Genomic DNA, 21088 nt, shown 5'->3' on the forward strand with positions numbered 1-21088 from the left:
TCTGTTTCAATCCTTTTTTCCTTTCTTTTTCTTTTTAATACCACTCCTAAATTTCTTTGCTGCATGTACTCCCACATACTATGTGAAAACACACTACTGAATTTAACAATACTAATGCTAAACATGAACTGCTTCATTTGTGTTGGCACCTCTTGAATTTGCTCTGCTTGTACCTCTTGATTTCTTTACCTCTGACAACAGGCAGGTATTATTTTTTAAAATGGGGGGAGTTTTTCTTTTTATAAGTCCAAACCCTTCTGAATTGCCTACAGAAGACCAAGAAAGAAGAAATGATTCTTTTCTCCTTGTTTCACCCTCAGGGTTTATACCATGCTTGGGACTCCTGTAACCTTCCTTGCACAGCCCTTCATACTTAGAGTTCATTCTCAGTCCTGCTGCTGGACATCATTGCTCACAAATGCTGCAGCCCAGGTGGTATCACAGCCTGGACTCATGTCAGTGTTTTATAAGTCCTTAAAGCCTTCTTTTTTCCCAAAACAGCTTCTGCTAACTTGGCCTGAGCAGCATTTGGTATCTCTGCCTGGACTCTGTGCAGCAAAGTAGGTGCCAGGATGGCTGTGACAGAGCTAAAGCAGTCTCCGCTCACTGAAGCCCTGACTGCTCTTGCTGGAAAAGTCAACTTCTCCCTCTGTGTTTCTTCTGTAAAAATAAGCAAACCAAAAACCCCTTAATGCTTCACTCCCCCTGCGTTTCCTCCATCAGAGGAGCCTTCTCAATTTGCATCAGCTGCAGCTTGCAGCTGGTGCCCCAGCTTTGTGTGTGTTGGGGATGATACCTCGAGGGCTCTGCTTCCGATCCCCCGTAGCTCCCCGCATGGGAGCCTTCCCCAGTGGTCCGGTGTTGGTCCGACCACGAGCCCGGGGAAGAGGGGGGACTGTCTGTCCTAGGCTATGATGGGGAGGGCGGGGCTCCTGGCTCGTTTCCCTCTCTTCTCCCGCTGATCTCCAGCAGGCGATCCAACAAAACTCTGGTGGGAGCGTTATCCCAGCGGGCCATATCCTCCCCGTGGTTCCGAAGCTGCCTCCATATATCCACTCGCATCGTGCTTAACTCCCTCCTGGCCACGGTATTTTGTACCACAAATCGGGGAGCTGCACCACACTGCCACTGTCTCCTGCCCTGCCACCTTCCTTTCCTCCCTTTTCCCGAGAAGGGGATCTGGGAGGTCGCACCAGCAGAGGCAGTGGTCTGCAGCACCTCTGGGTCCCCCATCTCCCTGGAGTTTTCCTTTCCTCTGCTGCCCCTTCCCCTAGACATCCCTCTGTCCTCCCTTACCCAGACACTCCTTGCCAGCTGCTGTCTCCTTCCCTGGGTGCTCCCCGGTTTGAACTGGCGAGGAGCCAGGTCAGCAGTGGTTGTTCCCTCTGTAATAACTTGTTCTGCCCGTGGCTGCACATTTCCCTCGCTTCCCCTTTCCCTTTTCACAGCCACCGGAGCACTGCTCAGCAAAAGGGGGTTTGCTTTAAACCTTTCTGGCATCTCAAAAACTAGAGACTGTGGGCTCTCAGGCTTACACTCCTCTACAGAGAGGCTGCCATCTGGATTAACCCATCTTTTTCCGTCCCAGAGCTCATCATCTCTTTGGTAGGGTGTTTTTTTAAGGGCCATGACTGTGCCATGCTGTGACAGCGCCTCTAACGCTGCTTTTAACTTTTCCATCTTGACCTCGCAGGCCCGGTGGTCTGTACCCTTCTCTTTTAGGATCTGTATTTTTTGCACCAGCAATCGGATTGTTCCTTGCACCTCCTCTACAGCTTTTGTACTGATGGCTAGCTTTTCCTTCAATGCCTGATTTTCATTCAAAATGGCCTTTTTTTGTTCACACACCTCTTGATACTGGAGAACACTTCGCACTTGCTCCACAGCCACAGCTCCTTCTCGAGTTATACCCTCCTCTAGTTTAAGTCTCTGAGCCTTTATTTCTGCTTTCAGTGTCTTGTTTTCCTCCCTTAGCTTCTGAATTTCTACCTGGGCTGCCTGTTTTTCTTCAGCTAAACTTTTGGCAACTAACCACACAGCCCACGCTCCCGCACATTTTAAGGATTTTCGGGAGAAGAGCTTAGTCTTGGCCATCTCTTTTAATCTGGCAAACTCTAGGTCAGCCTGCCGGATACTTTTGCAAGAGTTTGGACCCCAGGGGTTTGGTCCCCACTGAACAACCCAATTTGCCAGCTCTGACATCTTTTTGTCTCCTCTAAAGGTATTTTTGACTTTACAGAAAGGTCTGATTACAAATTACAACTCAAGCAGGCTGAGAGAAGATAGCAGAGGCTCATCCAAAATTGGGCTTGCTCCTCTGTTGTTTTTCTAGTGTAATTCTTCCCTCCAGAAGGTTTTCTCAATGAAGAAATCTCCCAAGCAGGGATTTCTAATTTAGTTCTTCTCCCAGGCAAGGCAGAGGGCTTTCGTTCCTCCGTCCATGGATGCTTAGAGGCATTCTTTGAGCATTTGTTCTCCCTAGGCAAAAGGAAGAAGGCTTTCAAAGCTGCTGGATTTCCCACTTCAGTATTTTCAACAAGTCTTTAAAGGGCTACCTATGTTGCTCCCAAAACTGGGTTCTGTGCTTTCAGCAAGACACTTGAGGGTATGTGAACACAGAGTAGTGTTGTTGCTGGTTGTCCCTGACTGCCACAGGATGGCACTCAAAAAAGGCTGTCCCAGAAGTGCTGCTCACAAAAATGCCGTAAGGTCTCCCAGGAGGGCTGCTGTCTTCTCCACTAGTTCTGTGCACCACAGCTTGTGCCTTTATGTGGGCCAGAGAAACACGCCTTACATGGGAGAATCTGCTGTTTGACTACTTCAGAGTCTTAACAGCCTGATCAAAGAGTGCTAATCAATCCACTTACAATGCTGGATGATATTATCTAGACTATTAAGGATAAAGGAGATAAAAGGGGAAAATAATCCCGTATCAGTATCAAGCCCACCCCCTCCCTTAGCTGCTATGCCTTTCCCCGGTTTATGCTCACCTCTCTGACGCCTGAGGATGGCTGCAGGTGCTGTGACCTGGTCCTTCACCTCCAAGCAGCGCAATACTGCTGATGGAACCCCTCTGTCTGCCTCTCCAGGGTGGTTGTGGTGGTGGGATTCTGCTTCTTCCTCTGCTAGAGCCCACCTGGGGGCTCTCTGTACCCCGTCTTTAAGGCTCCCCTCACTGTGCTCCTTGGTCCCCAGAGCCGGTTATATCCACACTGACCCTCCAGGCAGAGCTGTGCACACCTGGTAGAACTGCTCCTCACCCTCCTGGCTGCCCGTGAGTGGTGTTTCCCAGCTCCAAGGCCGTGTTTCTCTGTTGATGCAGCAGCCGCCCTTGGGGGAGTAGTTCACAGCGCCGGGGCTGCTGGTATCACCCTGTGCCAGGGGGTTCAAGGCCCCACTGCCCTCCCCTGCCTGCGTTTTTCCTCCTGTACTGCAAAAATACAGCCAAACTGTGCTGCTGGAGGTCCTTCAGCCCCCTGTGGACCGGGTGAAGCAGAACCTGAGTGCAGATGGGTGAGGCCCCTGAGTCATTCGACAGTTTCTGTTACAGCTACAAAGCTCTCGCAAAAATGATACATCTCGCAAAAAATGAGGCAAGTCCCAACCAAAACAAGGTTGGCCAACCTTGTGCACCCCAGGGGTTTGGTTCCCAAACCCCAGCCTTTTGGTTTTTTGGCCAGCCTCGTGGCCAGCCTCTGGCAATGGCAAGACCAAAGTTTGTGGGCCTCAGGCATCATCCTTCTGTGTTCCACAAGAGCCCTGTGCTTTGCTACAACAGCCATAGGAATTGAGGAGCAAAGGCCCTGTGCTTTGCCCTGACCAAAAAGACCATCACTGATGCTCCTCAGCATTTTCACCAGGAGCTGAAAGGAGAGCAGTGGATCTTTGGGGGCTCTATGGGACCATGGGTGATGGCTTGACCTACCCTATGGCCAAAGAAAACCATCAGGCAGAGCTGGCAGCAAGGGTGATAATTCTACATAGAAAGAATCCCTCAAGTAAGTGAAACAAGGAGAAATATTTGGAGTCCTGCAGTTATTAAAACACATAAATCCCTGCTCATAAACCCCACCGTCCCCACAGATCAATGCTTTGAAAGACATCTGAAGCTTTGTAAACTAGAAGAGGTAACAGGATTAAAGCTGCAATGTGACAAGACAGCTAATTTTTAATTATTTCTAACTCCTTTCTAATTTCTACTCCATTCTGAATATTTAAAAACCTTTCCAAATGTATTTCACAAGTTTCAATAACAACCTAGTAACTGGATGTGGCATTTCAGCAATTTATAATCACCTCCTAAAATGGGGATCTAAATTAATCTTTCTACATCTCATTAGTTTAGCTATCAGAGATATTTTACAAGATAATTGGCTTTCTGTGGCTTTAATTTAATTTAATTTATTAATATCTTACATTTATATTTCATAGATGCTGTTTTAATTATTGAACTGATACATCTCAGAAACATAATTCTTTTATACAGCATCAAACTTTTGCTTTTAGGGCTCTAGAGCCTTTTTAAGATGTTTTAATGATAAATAATAAGTCCTTGTTTGTGTTTACCTTTAAAGTGGATATCAATTTACTTTTGCCTTAGGTTCTCACAAAGGAAAATTAGATCTTATTTTGGAACATCCTGTTTTGCAGATGAGGCTGCCTTTATTGTTAAACCAAAGCTTGTTCCAACTTTGTAATGCTGTAAAAATACAAACAAGGGGAAACAGAAGGAGTAGAAAGAACGTGGAATAAGAAGCCAGTTCATACCTGACAGGTATTCATGTAAATTATTTCTGTGGGCAGCAGAGTTAGGGAAGCCCAGTCTCCCATGGTGCTGTGTTCTACGGCTGAGCATCCCAGTGTTGGTGGCAATGCTGCCTTGCCTGAAGCTTCTCCTGCAGCCAGGACCATCCATGCCCACCCCATCAGGAGCTTGCCTTTCCTGCACCCACAGCACTAGCTGGGTCTGGGGGACAACCCCACCATCCCCTTTGCTAATTAATCTGCAACAATGAAATATTTTGGAGACTTCCAGCCTGCTGTAAACTTTGGCCAAAATATCCCCACCAAATCTGTGAGGACAGGCAGACAAGCAGACTGTGCAACTGACCCCAAGAACACCTTTCCTTAGGAAACCAGCCTAAAAATATGTTCCTTCCTAAAGCAGAATAGCAACGTTGAAACATCTGACAGTAAATGTGATGATGATAACTGATGCTTAATGAATAATCCAGGGTAGCTTTAATATTTTAGCTTCACAGAATACCTTTCATCCCCAGGAGCCAAACCAAATTATAAAAGGTGTACTCTTACCCCGCAGGGTCTCCTTTTGCCATTAAATCCACCATTTCATGGGGACCAGCTACACAGCTGGGCCACCACAGAGGTGATCAGAGGGCTGGAGCACCTGTTCTACGAGGACAGGCTGAGAGAGCTGGAGTTGTTCAACCTGGGGAAGAGATGACTCCGGGGAGACCTTAGAACACCTTCCAGTAATTAAAGGGGGCTTATATAAAAGAGGGAGAACTAGTTTTCGCATGGGCAGATAGTAATAGAACAAGGGGGAACAGTTTTAAATTAAAAGAGGAGAGATTTAGATTAGGTGTTAGGAAGGAGTTCTTTACTCAGAGGGTGGTGAGGCACTGGAACAGGTTGCCCAGATAAGTTATGGATGCTCCATCACTGGAAGTGTTCAAGGCCGGGTTGGATGGGGCTTTGAGCAACCTGGTCTAGTGGAAGGTGTCCCTGCCCACGGCAGGAATTTGGAACTAGGAGATCTTTAAGATTCCTTCCAACCCAAACCATTCTATGGTTCTGTGATTTACCTCTGGCCAGTGAGTGTCAGAGGCTTCAGTCCAAGGCCCCACAGAGCTCAGCACTTCCAGTTGTGTGGTGGAAGTGAACTTCCACCCATCGCCAAGACCCATCGGGGCACACCCTTCAGGTGTGAGGTGTGCTGCCCACGGAGGGGCTTTGCTCTGACATGGTCCGGGAGCAGCCCTGGGGCGCAGAAGCTGGCAAGGAGAGACCCTCCTCTCTCACCCGAAACCTTGAGACGAGGAGCGGGCAAGGAAACTCTGCCCCCCCTCCCGGCACGGGGCTGCTGCGCCCACCTCTCCGTTTCACCCGCGCACCCCTCTCGACACACGATAGAGGCCGACCAGACTGACGGGCCCGGGGGGTGTCTCCGCTCCATCCCGTGTGTTCGGGAAGAGGCCGGGGAGCAGAGCCTCGGGAGCCCCGCGGAGCTCCGGGGGGCGGTGCGGGGTCCAGGCTCCGCCGGCGGCTGCCCGAGCTCCGCCCGGGATGCGGAGGAAAAGCGGCCCAATACCCCCCTCTGCTGTCAGCAAACACCGCAGCACGGGCTCTCCGCACCGCCGCCGGCTCTGCCCCTTCCCTGCGCGGGGAAAGACCAGAACATCCCCAACAGGTCGCTCACTCCAGCTCTATGGGCTCCTTTGTCCAGCTAAAACATAAAAAATATCTGTGTCAGAGGAGAGGAACAACCATCAGCAACGTCAGCTCGTGTCAGGTAATGCCTGACACCTCTGGCCCTTGGGCAAAGCCAGGTTTGGGTTTAGATGCACACAGATTAGAGTCATGAAAGTTATTACTTTATAACATCCCTTCCTCCCCATCCCCTAAATAAAAAAATTCCTGTTCTACAAAGTTACTCTGCAACACATTTTCTGCAAAATCCCCTTGCTCTGCAAATCGTGACCTCTTTGGACATGAGGCTGGTTGTTGGCCTTTGTCTGCTCAGGGTGGAGGGCAGGAGGCCATAAAACAAGGCAGACGGGTTCCTATTATATTATGATGTTGGTTTTGGCCAATCCTACCCAGTGGCCTTTTTTATTTTAGAAACTTTTTAACATTTCAAAATAACTTTATTAATAAAAGAATGCTGCAAGTCTTTCTTCTTTCTATCCCCACTCCCAATGCCCCAGGCTGACTCTTTCTTGTAAAGCCTGCTGCAATGAGGACTTTTTTGATAATGCAGCCACTCTTGGCAGCACCCCTAAGCCAGAAGGGGTGCCTTCCAACTGCAACATGCAGGGCTTGGGTGGCAGGATAAGCAAGCACCTCAGTGAATCTTGAGGGGCACCACTGAGCCCGTGCTGCTGCAGCTGCTGCAGGTCCGGCTGGGACGCTTTTCCCTTCTCCAGGAGGCTCCTGACATGGCTTACCCACAGTTCAAGGCTTTTCCTTGAAGGGTTGTTAGTAAAACTGTAAAAATAAGAAATTCTTCCTCCTATTAATCAAATCAGAAAGGTCAACTGGGTTCATTTTAGGTCAGTCTGAAGTGAACGTTTCTGGTAGTTTGGTTTTCTCAGCAAAATGAAAAAACTTCCCTGAAAGAAAACTTAAGCCAGCCAGGACTTCTTTGTCCTTGGTTTTAACCCTGTGTCTGCAGCACTGCTGTGACTGTCTACTGACTTAAGATGACATTTGCAAGCATTCTCTTTTAGTCCTAACCAACCTTTTTTTAGTGGGTAAAGGACTGGTCCTACCATGCCCCGAGCTCTATTCCTATATTAGCCAAAGATGCCCAAGTGTCACGCAGGGTCACCTCGTGACTTTGGCATCATGTGCTCTTGCCCCAGACAGGAAGAAAGGCAAGTGTATGATTTCTAGACAGCTAGGAGGGTTGTCTTCCAAAAATACATGAAGAAATCCTCAGCTGCCACCCAGGTCTAGCTGTTCAGAAGAGGGGACGAGCAAGAGGACTAGAACGTGATCCAATGTCTGGATCTGGACTTCTATGCTTCACCACTGTAATGAGAGCATTTTTGTCCTGCCTGCCAAGAGGCAGGGCAGATAATGTGCCTCATTGATTAAAAAAAGAAAATAAAAGTCCCACTAGATGCATTCCAGTTAGAGACTGGGCCAGGGATCTCACTACCTTTGGAAAGTCACATATATTGGAAATAAAAACATTTTCTTCCTAACAGCCTGCTCTGGTTCCTCTCTACTAATAGTATTTCCCATAGCCAGACCCAACTTCTGCATCCCAGGACTCCTGCTTAAGGGATCTTAAAATTCCTGTTGATTTCAATGGGATTGGGTTCGAGCTGCTTAACAGTTCACCTGCTGGAGCAAGGAGCTGGTCTCTGGGTTGCTGCCTAGTCACTGTGTGCTGCAAGCAGGGCTCATCAGGCCCCAGGACAGCATATTCTTGACTGTACCAGAGCAGAGTACATCATGTTTCATCCTTGCAAAAGGTTGTTATAAATGGTTTCGTTTCAAGAGAGCTCAATTAGATCTGGGAACTCTGCAACAAGTTCATTCCTAACTGTGGCTCCGAGACTTTGCAATAGTCAAAAGACAAATGGATGCTGAAGAAAGAAGCAAACAGCAGGCATTTCCATGGTGTCCTCTTTTCTGCTTATTAGCTGTGCCCTGTCATGCACTGAGTACTTCAAGCACTTCATCTGTCGCTTTCAAGATTGTCAGATTTCTTTTCCTTCGTTTCCATGTCTTTCAGGGGAGAAGCTGAGTACACTACCTGCCAAAGGCACCGTCCCATTGCATTTGGGAAGCAAGAAATTTAGAAAACGAGCATTGCTGAACCTGAAACTGACCTGTGCCAACGCTGCCACACGGCAGCTTTTGATCCCCTTCCGCAGGCCACAGATCAGTCCTCACCGATGACTTCTAGCTAAGCAAGGTAACGAAACCCTCAGGACATCAGTCTGGCAGATGCTTTTTAATGGGACCTGATTGTCCTGAGTCCTGAGAGCGGCCTGGTTTCTTGGGGATTACAGCTGGCCTTGTTTCAACTTTCAACTCAGCTGAACGTGATCACGAAAGTCAGGTCAGCTCTAGGGGTGGGTGGACTCTGTATGTGCCAGTCCTCGTAGCGAAAACCACCAGGTTCCTGCTTTTTCCCAGTGCTGGTGCCAGCCCTAGGGCTGACTTTCTGCAAGTTAAATAAGACATTTACTTTCCTTTTCTCATTTTCCCCAGCAACGAAAATACGTGCGTGGATGGGATTATAATAAACAATGTCATTAAATTGTGCCTTGGTTTTTCCTACTTGTTTGCAGTGACTCATACTGCAATTCTTGCAAGTATGGGTCAAACAGGAGCCAGCATTCAGCAACCACAGTCCTGGCTTTTCCTCATCCTAAATGCTGACCCCCCGAGGGCAGCAGGAAGGACTCTCCTGTTGATGACCGAGAGATGCAGGGTCCCTGAGCATCCTCTCTTTCCTGTTAAAGCAACGGGAAACTGGGTGCTGGTACCCCACCAGCTGTAAGCAGTGGATTTTGTCCTTTGGAACTGGTCCTATGTCCCGTTTCAGCAGCCTTGGTGCAGCTGCAAGGCTGGGCAGGGTAAGGAGTTGGGCTGGTTGCCCTCCTCCTTGTCTTCCAAGCCCCTGTGCCACCGTGCTCACGTGTGGTGTCTGGGAGTGGGTGACAGCTCACATAATGCAGACTGGCAGGTGACCACGGGAAATGCAGCACGGGTCACGTCTCTGCAAGCCAGGCTCAGCCTAAGTCTCCCAAGATGCGTCACTAAGACTCTTAGGGCTAAATCTCTCCCTGCCTAAGTGGAGCTGGCTGCAGCCCTGCAGCAGGGATGCACTCGGCCCCCCGCTTGCCCAGATGCACATTGCTCGGCTGCCACTGCTTTGTGTTCACAACACAGCTTGTCAAATTGCTTGTTTGTGAGCTCTCCTTAACCAAGAGCCCAGACCAACTGAAAAGATTTTACATTTCTGTACCTGAGAGCTGTGTGCAGCTGGAGAACAAGATGCTGCCAGGTTGCCCATTGTCAGGAGGTCGTGACCATCCAGCAGCTTCCAGAGGGCCGTGATCTAGGAGGCCTTGCTGAGAAAAATCAGCTCTTGCACAGCAGGGCTTCACACTGCCCTGGTGCCTTTAAGCGCTTCTCCCTGACTCTTACAGGCAAGGAAAGGGAGAAGGGATGGGAAGCTGGCTGGCCCTTTGGCAGATGTGGCTATAGCCTGCCTCCTGCCTGCCTGTGCTGTGCCTTTGCTGGGGGCTGACACTTGTAAGGGGTCGGGCTGACCTTTGGGTGGCCTTTCTCATGGTGCCTCTTCTGCAGAAAAGGCCAGCACTAGCCAAGCATCTCTCCCACAACTGTCCCCATGTGAACCCAGCCGTGTCCTAACTCCATGGCTCTCATTTCTTGCCAGGCAGGTCCCAGCCACTCAGCCAGCTTGCATTTATTTCTCCCCCTCCCTGTCTTTCCTTCTCCCTTCCTCTCCTGGGATCCTGTCTCTACTAAACTGGTCTCACCAGTTTCCATCTGGATTTCCTGCCTTTCAGAGGCAGGTCCTCACACATGTCCTGGGCAGGCCTATTTCTTCCACCTTCCCTTGCACCCCACACTGGGGAACCTTGTACCCTCTCAGAGCAGAGGCAGGCCACCCTGTTGCCTGGCAAGGCAAGTGTCAGTACCTCTCTAATCAGAGTGACAGAGAGGCCTTATTCTTTCTTTCTCCATAAGAAAAAGATAGGAATAGCGTCCACACTCCCTCTTAGCAGAGCAGACACCCTTCGAGTATCACCCTGCTGCCCACAACAGCGTCGCAGCAACAAAGGGCCTCGTTTCACACAGACAGCGGCTTCGGAAACATTTGGTAATTAGTGTTGGAGACAGCAAAGAGCTTTGCAGGAAAGCTGAGAGTGTTACCGAAATTGCTCTTTAAATCTCTGGTTCTTCAGAGCGAAGTAGCTGCCTGGAGGTTTCCCATGCAAGGCAGGGGTAGGCCACCACGCTCAGCCCTCCACCTTGCAGCAGGGTGCCCTATCTCCCTTCTGAGGAGCTGTGTCCTTGTCAGACTGAAGATGCCTGTGGTCAGTGTCCAGTGGCTACAGCTTCTCCAGCCAAGCAGGTGCTGGACTTTGTTTCCTCTCCCCCTCAGCTTTTCCAGTGGTGGGGACCATGCCCAGACCCAGTGCCCTGTGGCTTTGTGAACAAGACAGGTGTATTTGTGGGGTGGCCTGGAGACTGTATGGGATGATGTGATAAAACTCATGCTTGCTTTTCTCCTGATGGTTCCACTGCAACACACGGGGCTGTTCTGCTCAGTCACAGCTTCATTTCTGGGTGCACATAGAGAGGGGCTGGAGCACAGGAGGCCATTCACCTCTATGAAAACATTCATACAAATGTTCTTCAATTATCTGGGGAAATAAGCGATCAAAGCAATCCTTCAGAAGTTACAGCTGTAGGACACTGCTGAAATGCCTGTGCTTGAGACCAGCTGGATGGATATTATTGCAATTAGGAGGCTGTTTTAAGTTACTCAGAGGCGGGTTGGTCCCATCTGGAGAGGAAGAAACAAAGCAAGGGATCTAGCTACTGTTATCCAGCAGATACAGGGCACTGAGGAGAAGATGGGGCCAGACTCTTCTTGGGTGCACACAGCAGGAGGCAACGGATGCAAGTTGCAGTGAGGGAAGTTCTGGGTAGAGAGAAAGAGAAATGTTCACAGTAGGGATAGTGAGGCTGTGGATCTGGTTCCTGGGGAGGTGGTGGGATCTCTGATCTGGAAATGATCTCTGTTCATACCTCACCTGGACCAGCCCTCAGTTACCTGCTTAACTTTGCAGGTCAGCTCGGCTCCAAGCAGGGGCTGGACAAGAGGCCCTGGACCAAAGCTGCTTTGTTATTCTGTTAGCAACATCATCCACATCCATGAGATACTTCCACAATTAACCTGAGGGTCTGCTGATGCACCACATCACCAAGGCTGCTACAGCACTCATGCCAAGAGGGCAATGTTGGGTCAACCTCTGGGACTCTCTAAAGCAGTGCCTTAATCCAGCCCCAGCTCCACAAGATTTCAGCCTCCCTCACCTCCACAAGTTCCCTGGCAGTCACATTTCAGGGCAGACCTGGATTTATTAACCAGAGGAACTCATGGGTTTTTCAGGCAAGAAGTTTTGGTTCATCTCACGGGTAGGTTTGTCAGCCAAGGTGTCTGACATGAATCTTGAGCTGTGATAGAGGTTCACCTCCTCCTTGCTAGAGGTAAGGAGATGACAGCAGAGGGTGGTTTGGGGGCTTTGCAGTCTTGTTTCTCTGACACAGATGAATATGAGCGACTGAAAGACAGGTGCTGTGCAGTGCTGGCCCCAGCTGCATATAAAAATATACTGTTCCATCCGTCTCCACATAATAAACACATTAAAAAGGAACAAGGTGTGTCTCTAACTGTCTCCAAGGCTTTACATGGGCCAAGCTGCTTTTTTTTTTTCCCTTTTTACAACAAATGGAAGTAGAGCAGTGGGCTGGTTTCAGGGGAGAGAAAGGAGTGGGAGGCAGAATATCACATCCTATTTCCTCTTTTAAACACTTGGCAGGGGAGCGAACTTTCCATTCCCATCTGGCACAAGCAGACTAAACACAGGTTCCTTTCTGATAGCCATCTGCACTCTTCTGCTACCTTTTCCCATCAGTCTTCTGCAGGCAAAATGCAAACCCACACACTATTTAAAGATACTCGAATTTAGGGAGTGTAACCAAACGAACCCTTTTAGTTACCTTCTTTCCGAGTCACTGAGCATCCAGCGCCAAGCCAAACAACAACCCAGTTAATCAACAGGCTCAGGACATGAAAGCAACTCTATTTCCTATTTGTGAATGCACAGATGTTGTTTATCTTGGATCCCCCATTGTTGGTCCCCCCAGGATTAAATCACAGACCTTTAGGTGGAGCATGAGTGATTGATTTTCTATTGAAGCAGCTCACAGCAAGACTTGGCCAGCCCCACTGCTGTACCATTCTCCTTCCCATCTCCCTAAGGATAGATCTCTCTGCTGGTCCAAGGGCTGCCCCCAGGAAGCAGGGCATATTGTGGCACTTGGGAGCATTGGCTCCAGGAACACCTGCTGACGCAGAGTTGGGTTATCTCTGCAAGGACCTGCATCAGGCACACCCTCAGGATGGTGAGGCTGATAGCTCTCAAGACCTAGGCACTAGCGAGGCTGGGCCAACACCAGCACTGATAAAGCAGATGAGCTTCCTTGCAGACACAGACATGGGGCCTGACTCCTCCGCAGCTCTGTGTGCAGCCGGCCAGACCCACCTTGCAAGCCCAGTATGGTTTTGGTCAGTTGGGGAACACCATGTTTCAAGTGAGGTGCTGGTTTTGGTGTGGTGCGGTAGCTGGTACTGCTATCCTTGGTCAGGCCTCTATCCCATCCCTTGCTCCCCAGCACTGCAGCTGAGCTGCAGGTTTTGACTGTGTCCTACAGACCCCAGGGAATCTACTGGCTCCATCTGTGAGCAGACTTGGCCTCCATGTGTCCTGTGGTGGTGAGACCCTGTGGTCCACAGTGAGGTGAGGATGATTTCTCCTTCATACAAACCAAGATGCTCTGAAGTTCCATGGACATTTGCCACCTGACGCCAGCTCTAGTCACCTTGTTCAGCCCTGGCAGAGGGGGCTGCTAGTTCTCTGGCCTGCTCCTGTAGCCTTTAATTTCAAGTGGAGAAGGCTGTCTTCATCCTTCCCCACGTCTGTCAAACTGCTACAGAGCCTGGCTGACATGGCCAGGGTGGCTGCAGGGGTGGCTGCATCATGGAAGCGTTGGCGATACTCATGCTCAGGGTCCCTGGAGCATTTTGAGAGGCTGTTTGTGGGATGAGTGCCACTTGCAGAATTGGTAGCGACTGCTTCCTTGGCTGTCAAATGCTCTTCTGGAGAGGGGGGAGCCATGGTGATAGTTTTCCATATTGCAGAAACACCCCGACTGCAAGACTAAACTGGTGGTGGCTGAGGCTGTGTTTGGAGACACCTTCCCACCCACAAACCCTCTGGTGCCTCTGCCTACTAAAAGGGAGTCCCCTCCACAAATCCGGCACGCAGGCTTGCTCCGCGGCTGCGAAATGCTGAGCAGCTCCGCATACGGCGTGATTCGTCCGCCTGCCCCATACCGAGCACAGGCGGGGGCGTGCACCCACCGGGGCCGGGCTGCGGCCGCTCCCCGCAGAGCCCGCGGTGCGGGGATGCTGCAGGGCCGTGCGCTCCCGGCAGAGAGCGTGTCCCGCACACGGCGTGAGCGCAGGCGGCATCGTGGAGGAGGAGGAGGACGAGGAGGAGGAGGAGGAGGAGGAGGAGGAGGGGGCGGAGAGCCGTGTACCCAGATCTCGGCAGCCAGCCGCTTTCCCTGATCCTCAGGGCTGCAGATGCAGCTCTAGTGTGCCCGATGCCGGTCCAGAATGACTCGGAGAACTGGACGAGAATCAGCTCGTGCCGTCAGTGCAGTTCTGGAGGCAATTTTCCCCTAATATGCTTTCTGCAGGAGTTCCAGTGCTCAGGTTTCAGTGGCAGGTGGGGAGGCCGTTCCCACTTACGGGCACAGGGTGGGAATGGGAACACTGGGTACCCTCAGCAACTGGGAGTGGTGGGGCAAAGGGAGTGGTTTTTCCCCTGGTGCAATTTCACTGAAGTCCATAGAGGTAGAGGCAGGTGAGCAGAGAATTTACCTCTTCTTTAGTGGCGTGACTGAGCTGTCTGACTACAATTTTTCTACAGTAGCGACAGATTTAAGATAAAGTTCATCTCTTCCCCTTCGAGTTGGCCAGATGATGAAGCTGCCAAAGGACAGTGGTCATCGGGCTGCTTCCTACCATGGGAAGAACCCAGAGTCATGCAAAAGGAACCGCAGTGACTCTTGCTGGGGGGCTTCCTGGGAGAAGGGCTTATGTAGTGAAGGCTGTGTCCCGCCCCCATATCTGTAACTCTATGGGATGTGATGAGCTGGGACCAGAGTCCTTTCCCTGCTGCTTTGGGCACGGTAGTAGTGGTGGGTGAGGGGAAGAGGAACCATCCTACTGCATGGTTATTCTGGGTAGTGGGTCATGAAGCAGGGAGCAAGATGTCTCACTGGGAGCGGGAACATGAGTCCCTGCTGGGGCCAGGTTGCTCTCTTTGGAAAGGGAGGGAAAAGCTGCTGCTGAATAGGTGCAGGACTACAGAGCTGAGCTAATTTAGGTATTCATTCCTTGAGTCCCCAAAGAAGCAATTAGTGCATCGATCCCCATCTTAGTGAGCTCTCAGGGCAGAAGGCAAAAGGATAACTAGCCTCTGCTCTTAAGTAGGAAGCTGAGGATTCTATGGGATTACTTCTTGCTCCTTGACAGATGTAGGTCCTATTAGGTCAGAGTTAAGGTCAATGCTGATCATCATGATTTTATTTAATAGGCACCAGGAAGAAACTTTCATCTAGTTGGGGATGGGACAGGCTAATGTCCACATGGGACTGTGCTGGCTCTTGCACACCTGTGCACATGGAGGAGAGAGTGTGGAGACAAGCACTGTCAAGACCAGTGTGGTCAGAGTCCCTCTCTCTCTTGTGCCCTGAGCCTGAACCTACCACAAACCCAGAGGAACTGGATGTCTTTGAGGAGCCAGATCAACCAGCACATCCTGGTTCAAGTTGCCCTCTGCCTCTCATCTGCTGTGTGGCCATAGTTCTTCCTAAGTCTGGCTTTTCTCCAACAAGAAGTGGAGCTTGGGGCTCAGTGCTGGGTGAGCAACAAACCTGCTAACTTCAGTACTAAACTTTCAGCACTGATTTTCTGTCCTTGGTCCTTTCAACACTTCTTAACAAAGCTAACCCTGCTGGGGAAACTCCTGGGGGCTGCCATGCACCCACCCATTCAGCCTCTCCCATGCTTTGTAGTGGGGACACTGATTTACCTGCACTAGAGCAGACAAAGTTAGAGCATTGGCTCAGTTCTGTTTGGACAGATGTGCCTGACATTGATAATGTTAGTCCTCTTTTTGTGCAAAAATAGTATTATTGGTATAAAAGCTGCTTTGTGCTATGATAGCAGCAGTTACAGCTTTAATTACAAAACCAGAGCCAAAGAAGTACAGCAGCACAGATGAGATATTACAAAAGTCAGATCCTGCATTTTGGTACCTTCTTCATGCTTGAATTTACATGCTTCCTCATTCCTTCTTAGGCAGGAGACTCTCCTCTGTGTTTCTCAGGTTCCCACTGTCTCCTTGATGCTTGCAAGGGATGTGCCAGAAACTGGGAAGGGCTGGTGTTGCCTCTAGGGTCAACTCTTCTCAGGGGACTACTCACCTGATGAACAGATTAAAAAAGGGAAATAAATATCAATGTTTAAAAAAAAAATACCCTGTTAAAAAAAAAAAACCACCAAAACAACCTGTTAATAAATAAAACCCTAGCATATTGAAAAGGGGAAATGCAGTGATTCAGTAAAGGATTCAATTTTTTAAATGAAAATATCTTCCCTACACTGACTCCAGCCAAAAGACATTTTTGTTCTTTTGACAGAATATAAATATTAACCCAGACACTCTTTGTTCTTAATGTGTCCTTTTGTATTGGCATGATCTGGAGCCACACTGAGAGCTCACATCTCCTGCTGGCTTCCTTGTGGATGCTGGGTCATCGGTACAACTCCAGAGCAGTCCAGCAAGGACACATTCCCCTACCCTGAACATGGGGCTCTGCTGCTCATCTATGCTGTTTCAGAGTAGGTCTCCTGTGAGAGCTGTCAGGATTCAGCAGACTGATGGAGAGGATGACTTCTTTTGCAGGAACCTGAAGGAGGTGCTGGTGAGACACCTAAGTCATGGGGGCATTCCATCAAACCCCCTTCTCTGGGGTTTTGAGGCCAATTCTCTGCTGCTTTGTGGACCTTACCTTATTGCAAAATGGCTCTGAAACTCTGCCCCTCTGGTGGGAGCAGTGGGCAAGAGAGGGTAGGCCAGTGAAGAGTCATGGAGACAGCCCCGAGTGACAGACACACCTGGAAAGCCTGCAGGTTATGTGGGCACATGTCCCAGGCAGGGTTGGGTGAAACACTGGCCAGGGTGGACATGGGGCTCACGAGTGTGCTATGTCTGGCAATGGAGAAGAAAAAGCAGAAACGAGGGTCATCATATTTTAGGTTTCTTGAGACAGAAACGTAAAATGTCCTCTGTCCTTTCCTCCTCTCTATCACTGGCCCCTCCATTCTCCTATTTGTTACCTACAGCACCTGTCACCATGAAAGGAGAGGCTCCTATTCAGAAAAGTCCTTAAGCACAAATTTAATTATCAGGACAAGCTTAAGGGCTTTGCTGAATCGGGCCTGCAGAGCTGGATGGAAACCTGCTGAGCCACCTCAAGCCAGCCTCACCAGGGGGCTGCAGACTCGGCTCCAGCACAGCCCCTTCCTTCCTGGGGTCAGCGTAAAATAAAACCAGAGGCAACCTTGCAAAAGCAGATTCAATTCCCAGCCCCTTAACAGCCCATCCAGGTCCGTAAGATCAAACTCCTCCACCCTCCTAGCTGTACCTATTCTTCTTGCTTTTCAACACAGGGTACAACCCCCATTTTTTCTCTCTGATTCCCAATCCCCCTCACAACCAGGCACACAGAGCAAGATGAACACATGCACATTGACTGGCCTTTTCTTCTCAATCACCATCTGAAAGTCACTGAGAAATGTGATGCTATGTGGAAAGTGGCTGGAAAGAATGACACTGTGAGAGCCTATTTTTTCCTAAGGAAATAAATAGATCATGCACCACAAGCACGGAGAGGAGAGGGTTTGTGCCAGGTCATGCACAGGTAGGGCCATACAGGGACAGCCCAGAGTTTGTTTGAGCTGTAGTCACTGCCTTTTAGGAAGATTTTGCCGGGCAGAGGCACATGGGACATTCTCTGGCGGCGCCACCAAGGTGGCAGGCTGGAGATGGCAGTGGTTTCAACCTGTCTGTAGCATCCCTGAGCATGCAAACTATTTGCAATGGGTCCGTGAAACATGGGGGAGGAAACCAAGCTACTGCAAGCTGCACAGCCACTCCAATGTGTGCAGGTACCCAGAAGAGGCTGACCACCTCTCAGCTGAGGAGGGGGGGCTTTAATGTCTCAGGTGGTGGTGGGATGTCAGGCGAGCCCGAGCTTGAGGCCTGGCTCTAACATGGTTGCGGCGATGGCCTGGATTCAACTATTTCAAAGGGCACTGGACGGTCAAGTCAAGCCCCAAATTTAAATTTGTTAAAATAACTTTTTGCAAAACGTTATGATGGAGAGAAATGTTTCCATGGTTTTGTTTTTAAATTCCAAGTGGGAAGAGTTTATTTTTTCACTAGGAAACTTTCCCCGTAGGATTCGCAGCGCTGGCCGGGAGACAAGAACCAGCGAGCTCCGCTCCCGAATGGAGGTGACCCTAAGGGTGACCCTGTGCTGGTCACTTCGCCTCGTGCAGCCTCACTTACCCCCTTGGATAAGGGAAGTGGCAACATGCATGGCTGCAGAGGGGCTGGGATTCCAGCATGGCTGGCTATCATGTGGTCAGCCCGTGTGGCCACTGGATCTAAATCCAGATGAGTAGTGCCTTATATTGGAGGTAAATGCAATGAAAACTCTTACATTATAGGCAGGTTAGGGAAAAACAAAGGGGAAATGACTGCCCAGTAGTTTTGTTTCTCCTTGGCTCTGCTTATGCACAAGTGTCTTCAGTGGGGATAGTGATGCTCTGTCCTTCACCGTCATGCTGCTCCTGCTAGGTTGCTGCTGATTCGTAACGTGCGAGTGAATGGCTGTTACCACTTGTTTGTCCTCTGTTAGTTTATACTGTCCTGAAAAACAAAATATTATAGAGAGTTATAAAATTAACTGAAGGCAATAAAATAGGCATGAGGGCTCATCTGTTTTCAATCAGCTCAGCGCCCTGGAAAGCAGTTTACCCCAGCTGAGAGCCCAAGTGCTGCTGCTCCTGCCCGCAGGTAACTGGCTAGTCTGAAGTGTTTAATGCAAAAACAGACAGCACTGAAACAGGGATCTGGCAAGCACTTCAGATGAGAAAAGAAGTGGAAATCAAGGCAGGCTGAGCTCCATTTACTAGAACTCACTGAAAGTAAAAGAAAAAAAATACGCCAACTTGAAGTGCTTGTATTTTGCTCCCATCACGGAAGCAGAGAAAGAGCACAGGGATTCATTCTCATTTGCAATAAAATACTTTGAGCTGATCCCATTTTGTTCTCTACTCCCATGTACTGCGCCACGGTTGTGGGGTCACAGATGGCAGGAAACTCCTCTTGCTTTGCCCCCTGAGAGGAGTGAGGATTTGGCATTTTAGGATCTAGGGTGTAATGAAAACTGATTGCTTGGACATGTGGATTTCTAAGGCGGCAGCTTAGCAGCTCAAGGGTTAGTGGAGTTCCCTTACTTTAAGCCCATACATTGATATAAAGGCTTATCTACGAGGGAAAACTCGTTCTTAGCAAGGTAGGAGCTGCAGGTGGGTACAACAGCCCCTCCTGCTCTGCGTCTGTAGCCCCAGCTTTTCATACTTGGCTGGGGCAAGTAAAGCAGAAGGAGGCACAGTATATAGTACAACTCCCCTGCATGAAGAACACCTCCCACCCCTGGGATATCTGAACACCTCCAGCAAGACTTGCCTCAAGGAATGGCCAAAGGTGCAGTGTTCCTGGTACACACCTCACCCACTAAACATTACACGTGTCGGGATGGGGGGGTTGAGCCACCCCGATCCAGCAAAGCAGCCAAGCGTGGTTGATGGAAATCACAGGAGGTGTGCCTTTGCTTTCAAAAGGACTATTAACGTGCTTATGGTTAATCACACAAATAAATCTCCCAGTGGCTTAGAGCCAAAGTGAGCAATAAAAGCACCGATCCCCAGGCCTCCCGATGGGAATTGGCCAGGGCCAGGGCCGATGTTCTCACCAAGTTGCTGGGAAGTGATCTGTGTACTCAGCACATAGACACCCAGGAATTTTTGTTCGATGTCATCCCCCCAAGCACCCCCTAAAAGGCTGTTATCTAGGTAGAAACTCGAAACTATCTGCCCATGCCAGCTGGGATAGCAAGGCAGGCGTCCAGAGGACATAGGCAAAGGGTTGATCTGAGCTGCTTTTTCTCAGTGGCGGCTGCAGGAGCTATGGAGGATGAATGGATGGAAAAGTGAGCCCTGCTCCCGTTCCTTGGTCTCCTTCAGGGATTCAGATGTATTAAAAATTAGGTATTTAAAGGAATGTGCTTTTCAAGGAGGGAAAAACCTTGAACCTCGGGTTCTGCTCAGTGTAGGAAGGCATTTGGAGAGACGACTTGGTGTGCCTGGTGCAAGAGAGACTTGGGGGCATGGGGGTTTTTCATTGGCTTTTATTTTGTACAGTCGACACCAGGAAATCCACAGCAGGTGTGTGTATGTCTGAGGGAGACAGGCAGGCTTACTTCTCATGAAACACCCCAGGGAATTGAGCTATGGCCCCATCCACGTCCCACATTTCATCTGGACATGGTGGGAGTTGAAGGCATTTGGGGCAGGATGCAAAGCTATTTTTAAGAGACCTGCCTGAAGCAGCGCCCTGTCTCTCTCCTTCTCCCAGCCCCAGTACCACCAGGCATTGCCTTGGACTGTTCAGCTTCAAAAACATCTTTTATAAGTCAAGTCTTTGTGTTCTCTTAATGCAGAAATCAGCAAAGACAGTAAATGTGAGTTTATGTGTCCCAGAGGATGCGGCAGGGAGACGGGGTCCCTGTGGACAGGGCAGCAAAACACAGGGAAGCTGCTTCCCCAGAACTTAGGAAACTTGACTATTTTCTTACTCCCCTCCCTGGCTCCAAACCCCATTATCAGGAGGCTCAAGGCAGGCAAAAGGACTGTGTGCACCAAGTCCAACCTGCTGCCTCCCTCCCCTTAACCTTGTGGAAGGTTGCTGGTGACCCTTTGTAGGGAACTCACTTGCACCCACCTGAATTTCCACTCATCTGCAGAGGCTCAATCAACTCCTTGTGATTCATTTTAATCTGGCACAAAGCAGCAGCTTGGCTGAAGCCTCATGTGAAACACCCACATACGCTCACATTATATAATATGAATTTAAGGAGATTAAATTATCCGGTCTGAGGAAACACATGCACGTATGTATGTACACATCTATATGCAGTCTGGGGGGTGGCTGAGTGGAGCTCAAGGCTTTGCCTTCAGAAACACTGAACTTGTGCTTTTTAGCACTTAAATAATGGGGCAAATAGTGTGTGTATGCCTGTGTACAGACACGTGTATGAAGCGCAGCAGCAGCTGCACGTTCTGCATGTGAAGGAAACAAGAGAA

The 21088-nt window shown here is 49.6% G+C and overlaps 1 protein-coding gene across 1 annotated transcript; it reads right to left on the minus strand.

Moving 5' to 3' along the window:
- Positions 1-909: 909 nt before the first annotated feature.
- LOC113954646 lies at positions 910-2364 on the minus strand. The gene has a single exon (XM_027659227.1). The coding sequence runs from the start codon at positions 2200-2202 to the stop codon at positions 910-912; it is 1293 nt and encodes a 430-aa protein (XP_027515028.1). The 5' UTR covers positions 2203-2364.
- Between the last annotated feature and the right edge of the window lie 18724 nt (positions 2365-21088).

This window comes from Corapipo altera, unplaced genomic scaffold, assembly GCF_003945725.1.
Source record: "Corapipo altera isolate COAL_440 unplaced genomic scaffold, ASM394572v1 48, whole genome shotgun sequence".
Lineage (NCBI taxonomy): Eukaryota > Metazoa > Chordata > Aves > Passeriformes > Pipridae > Corapipo > Corapipo altera.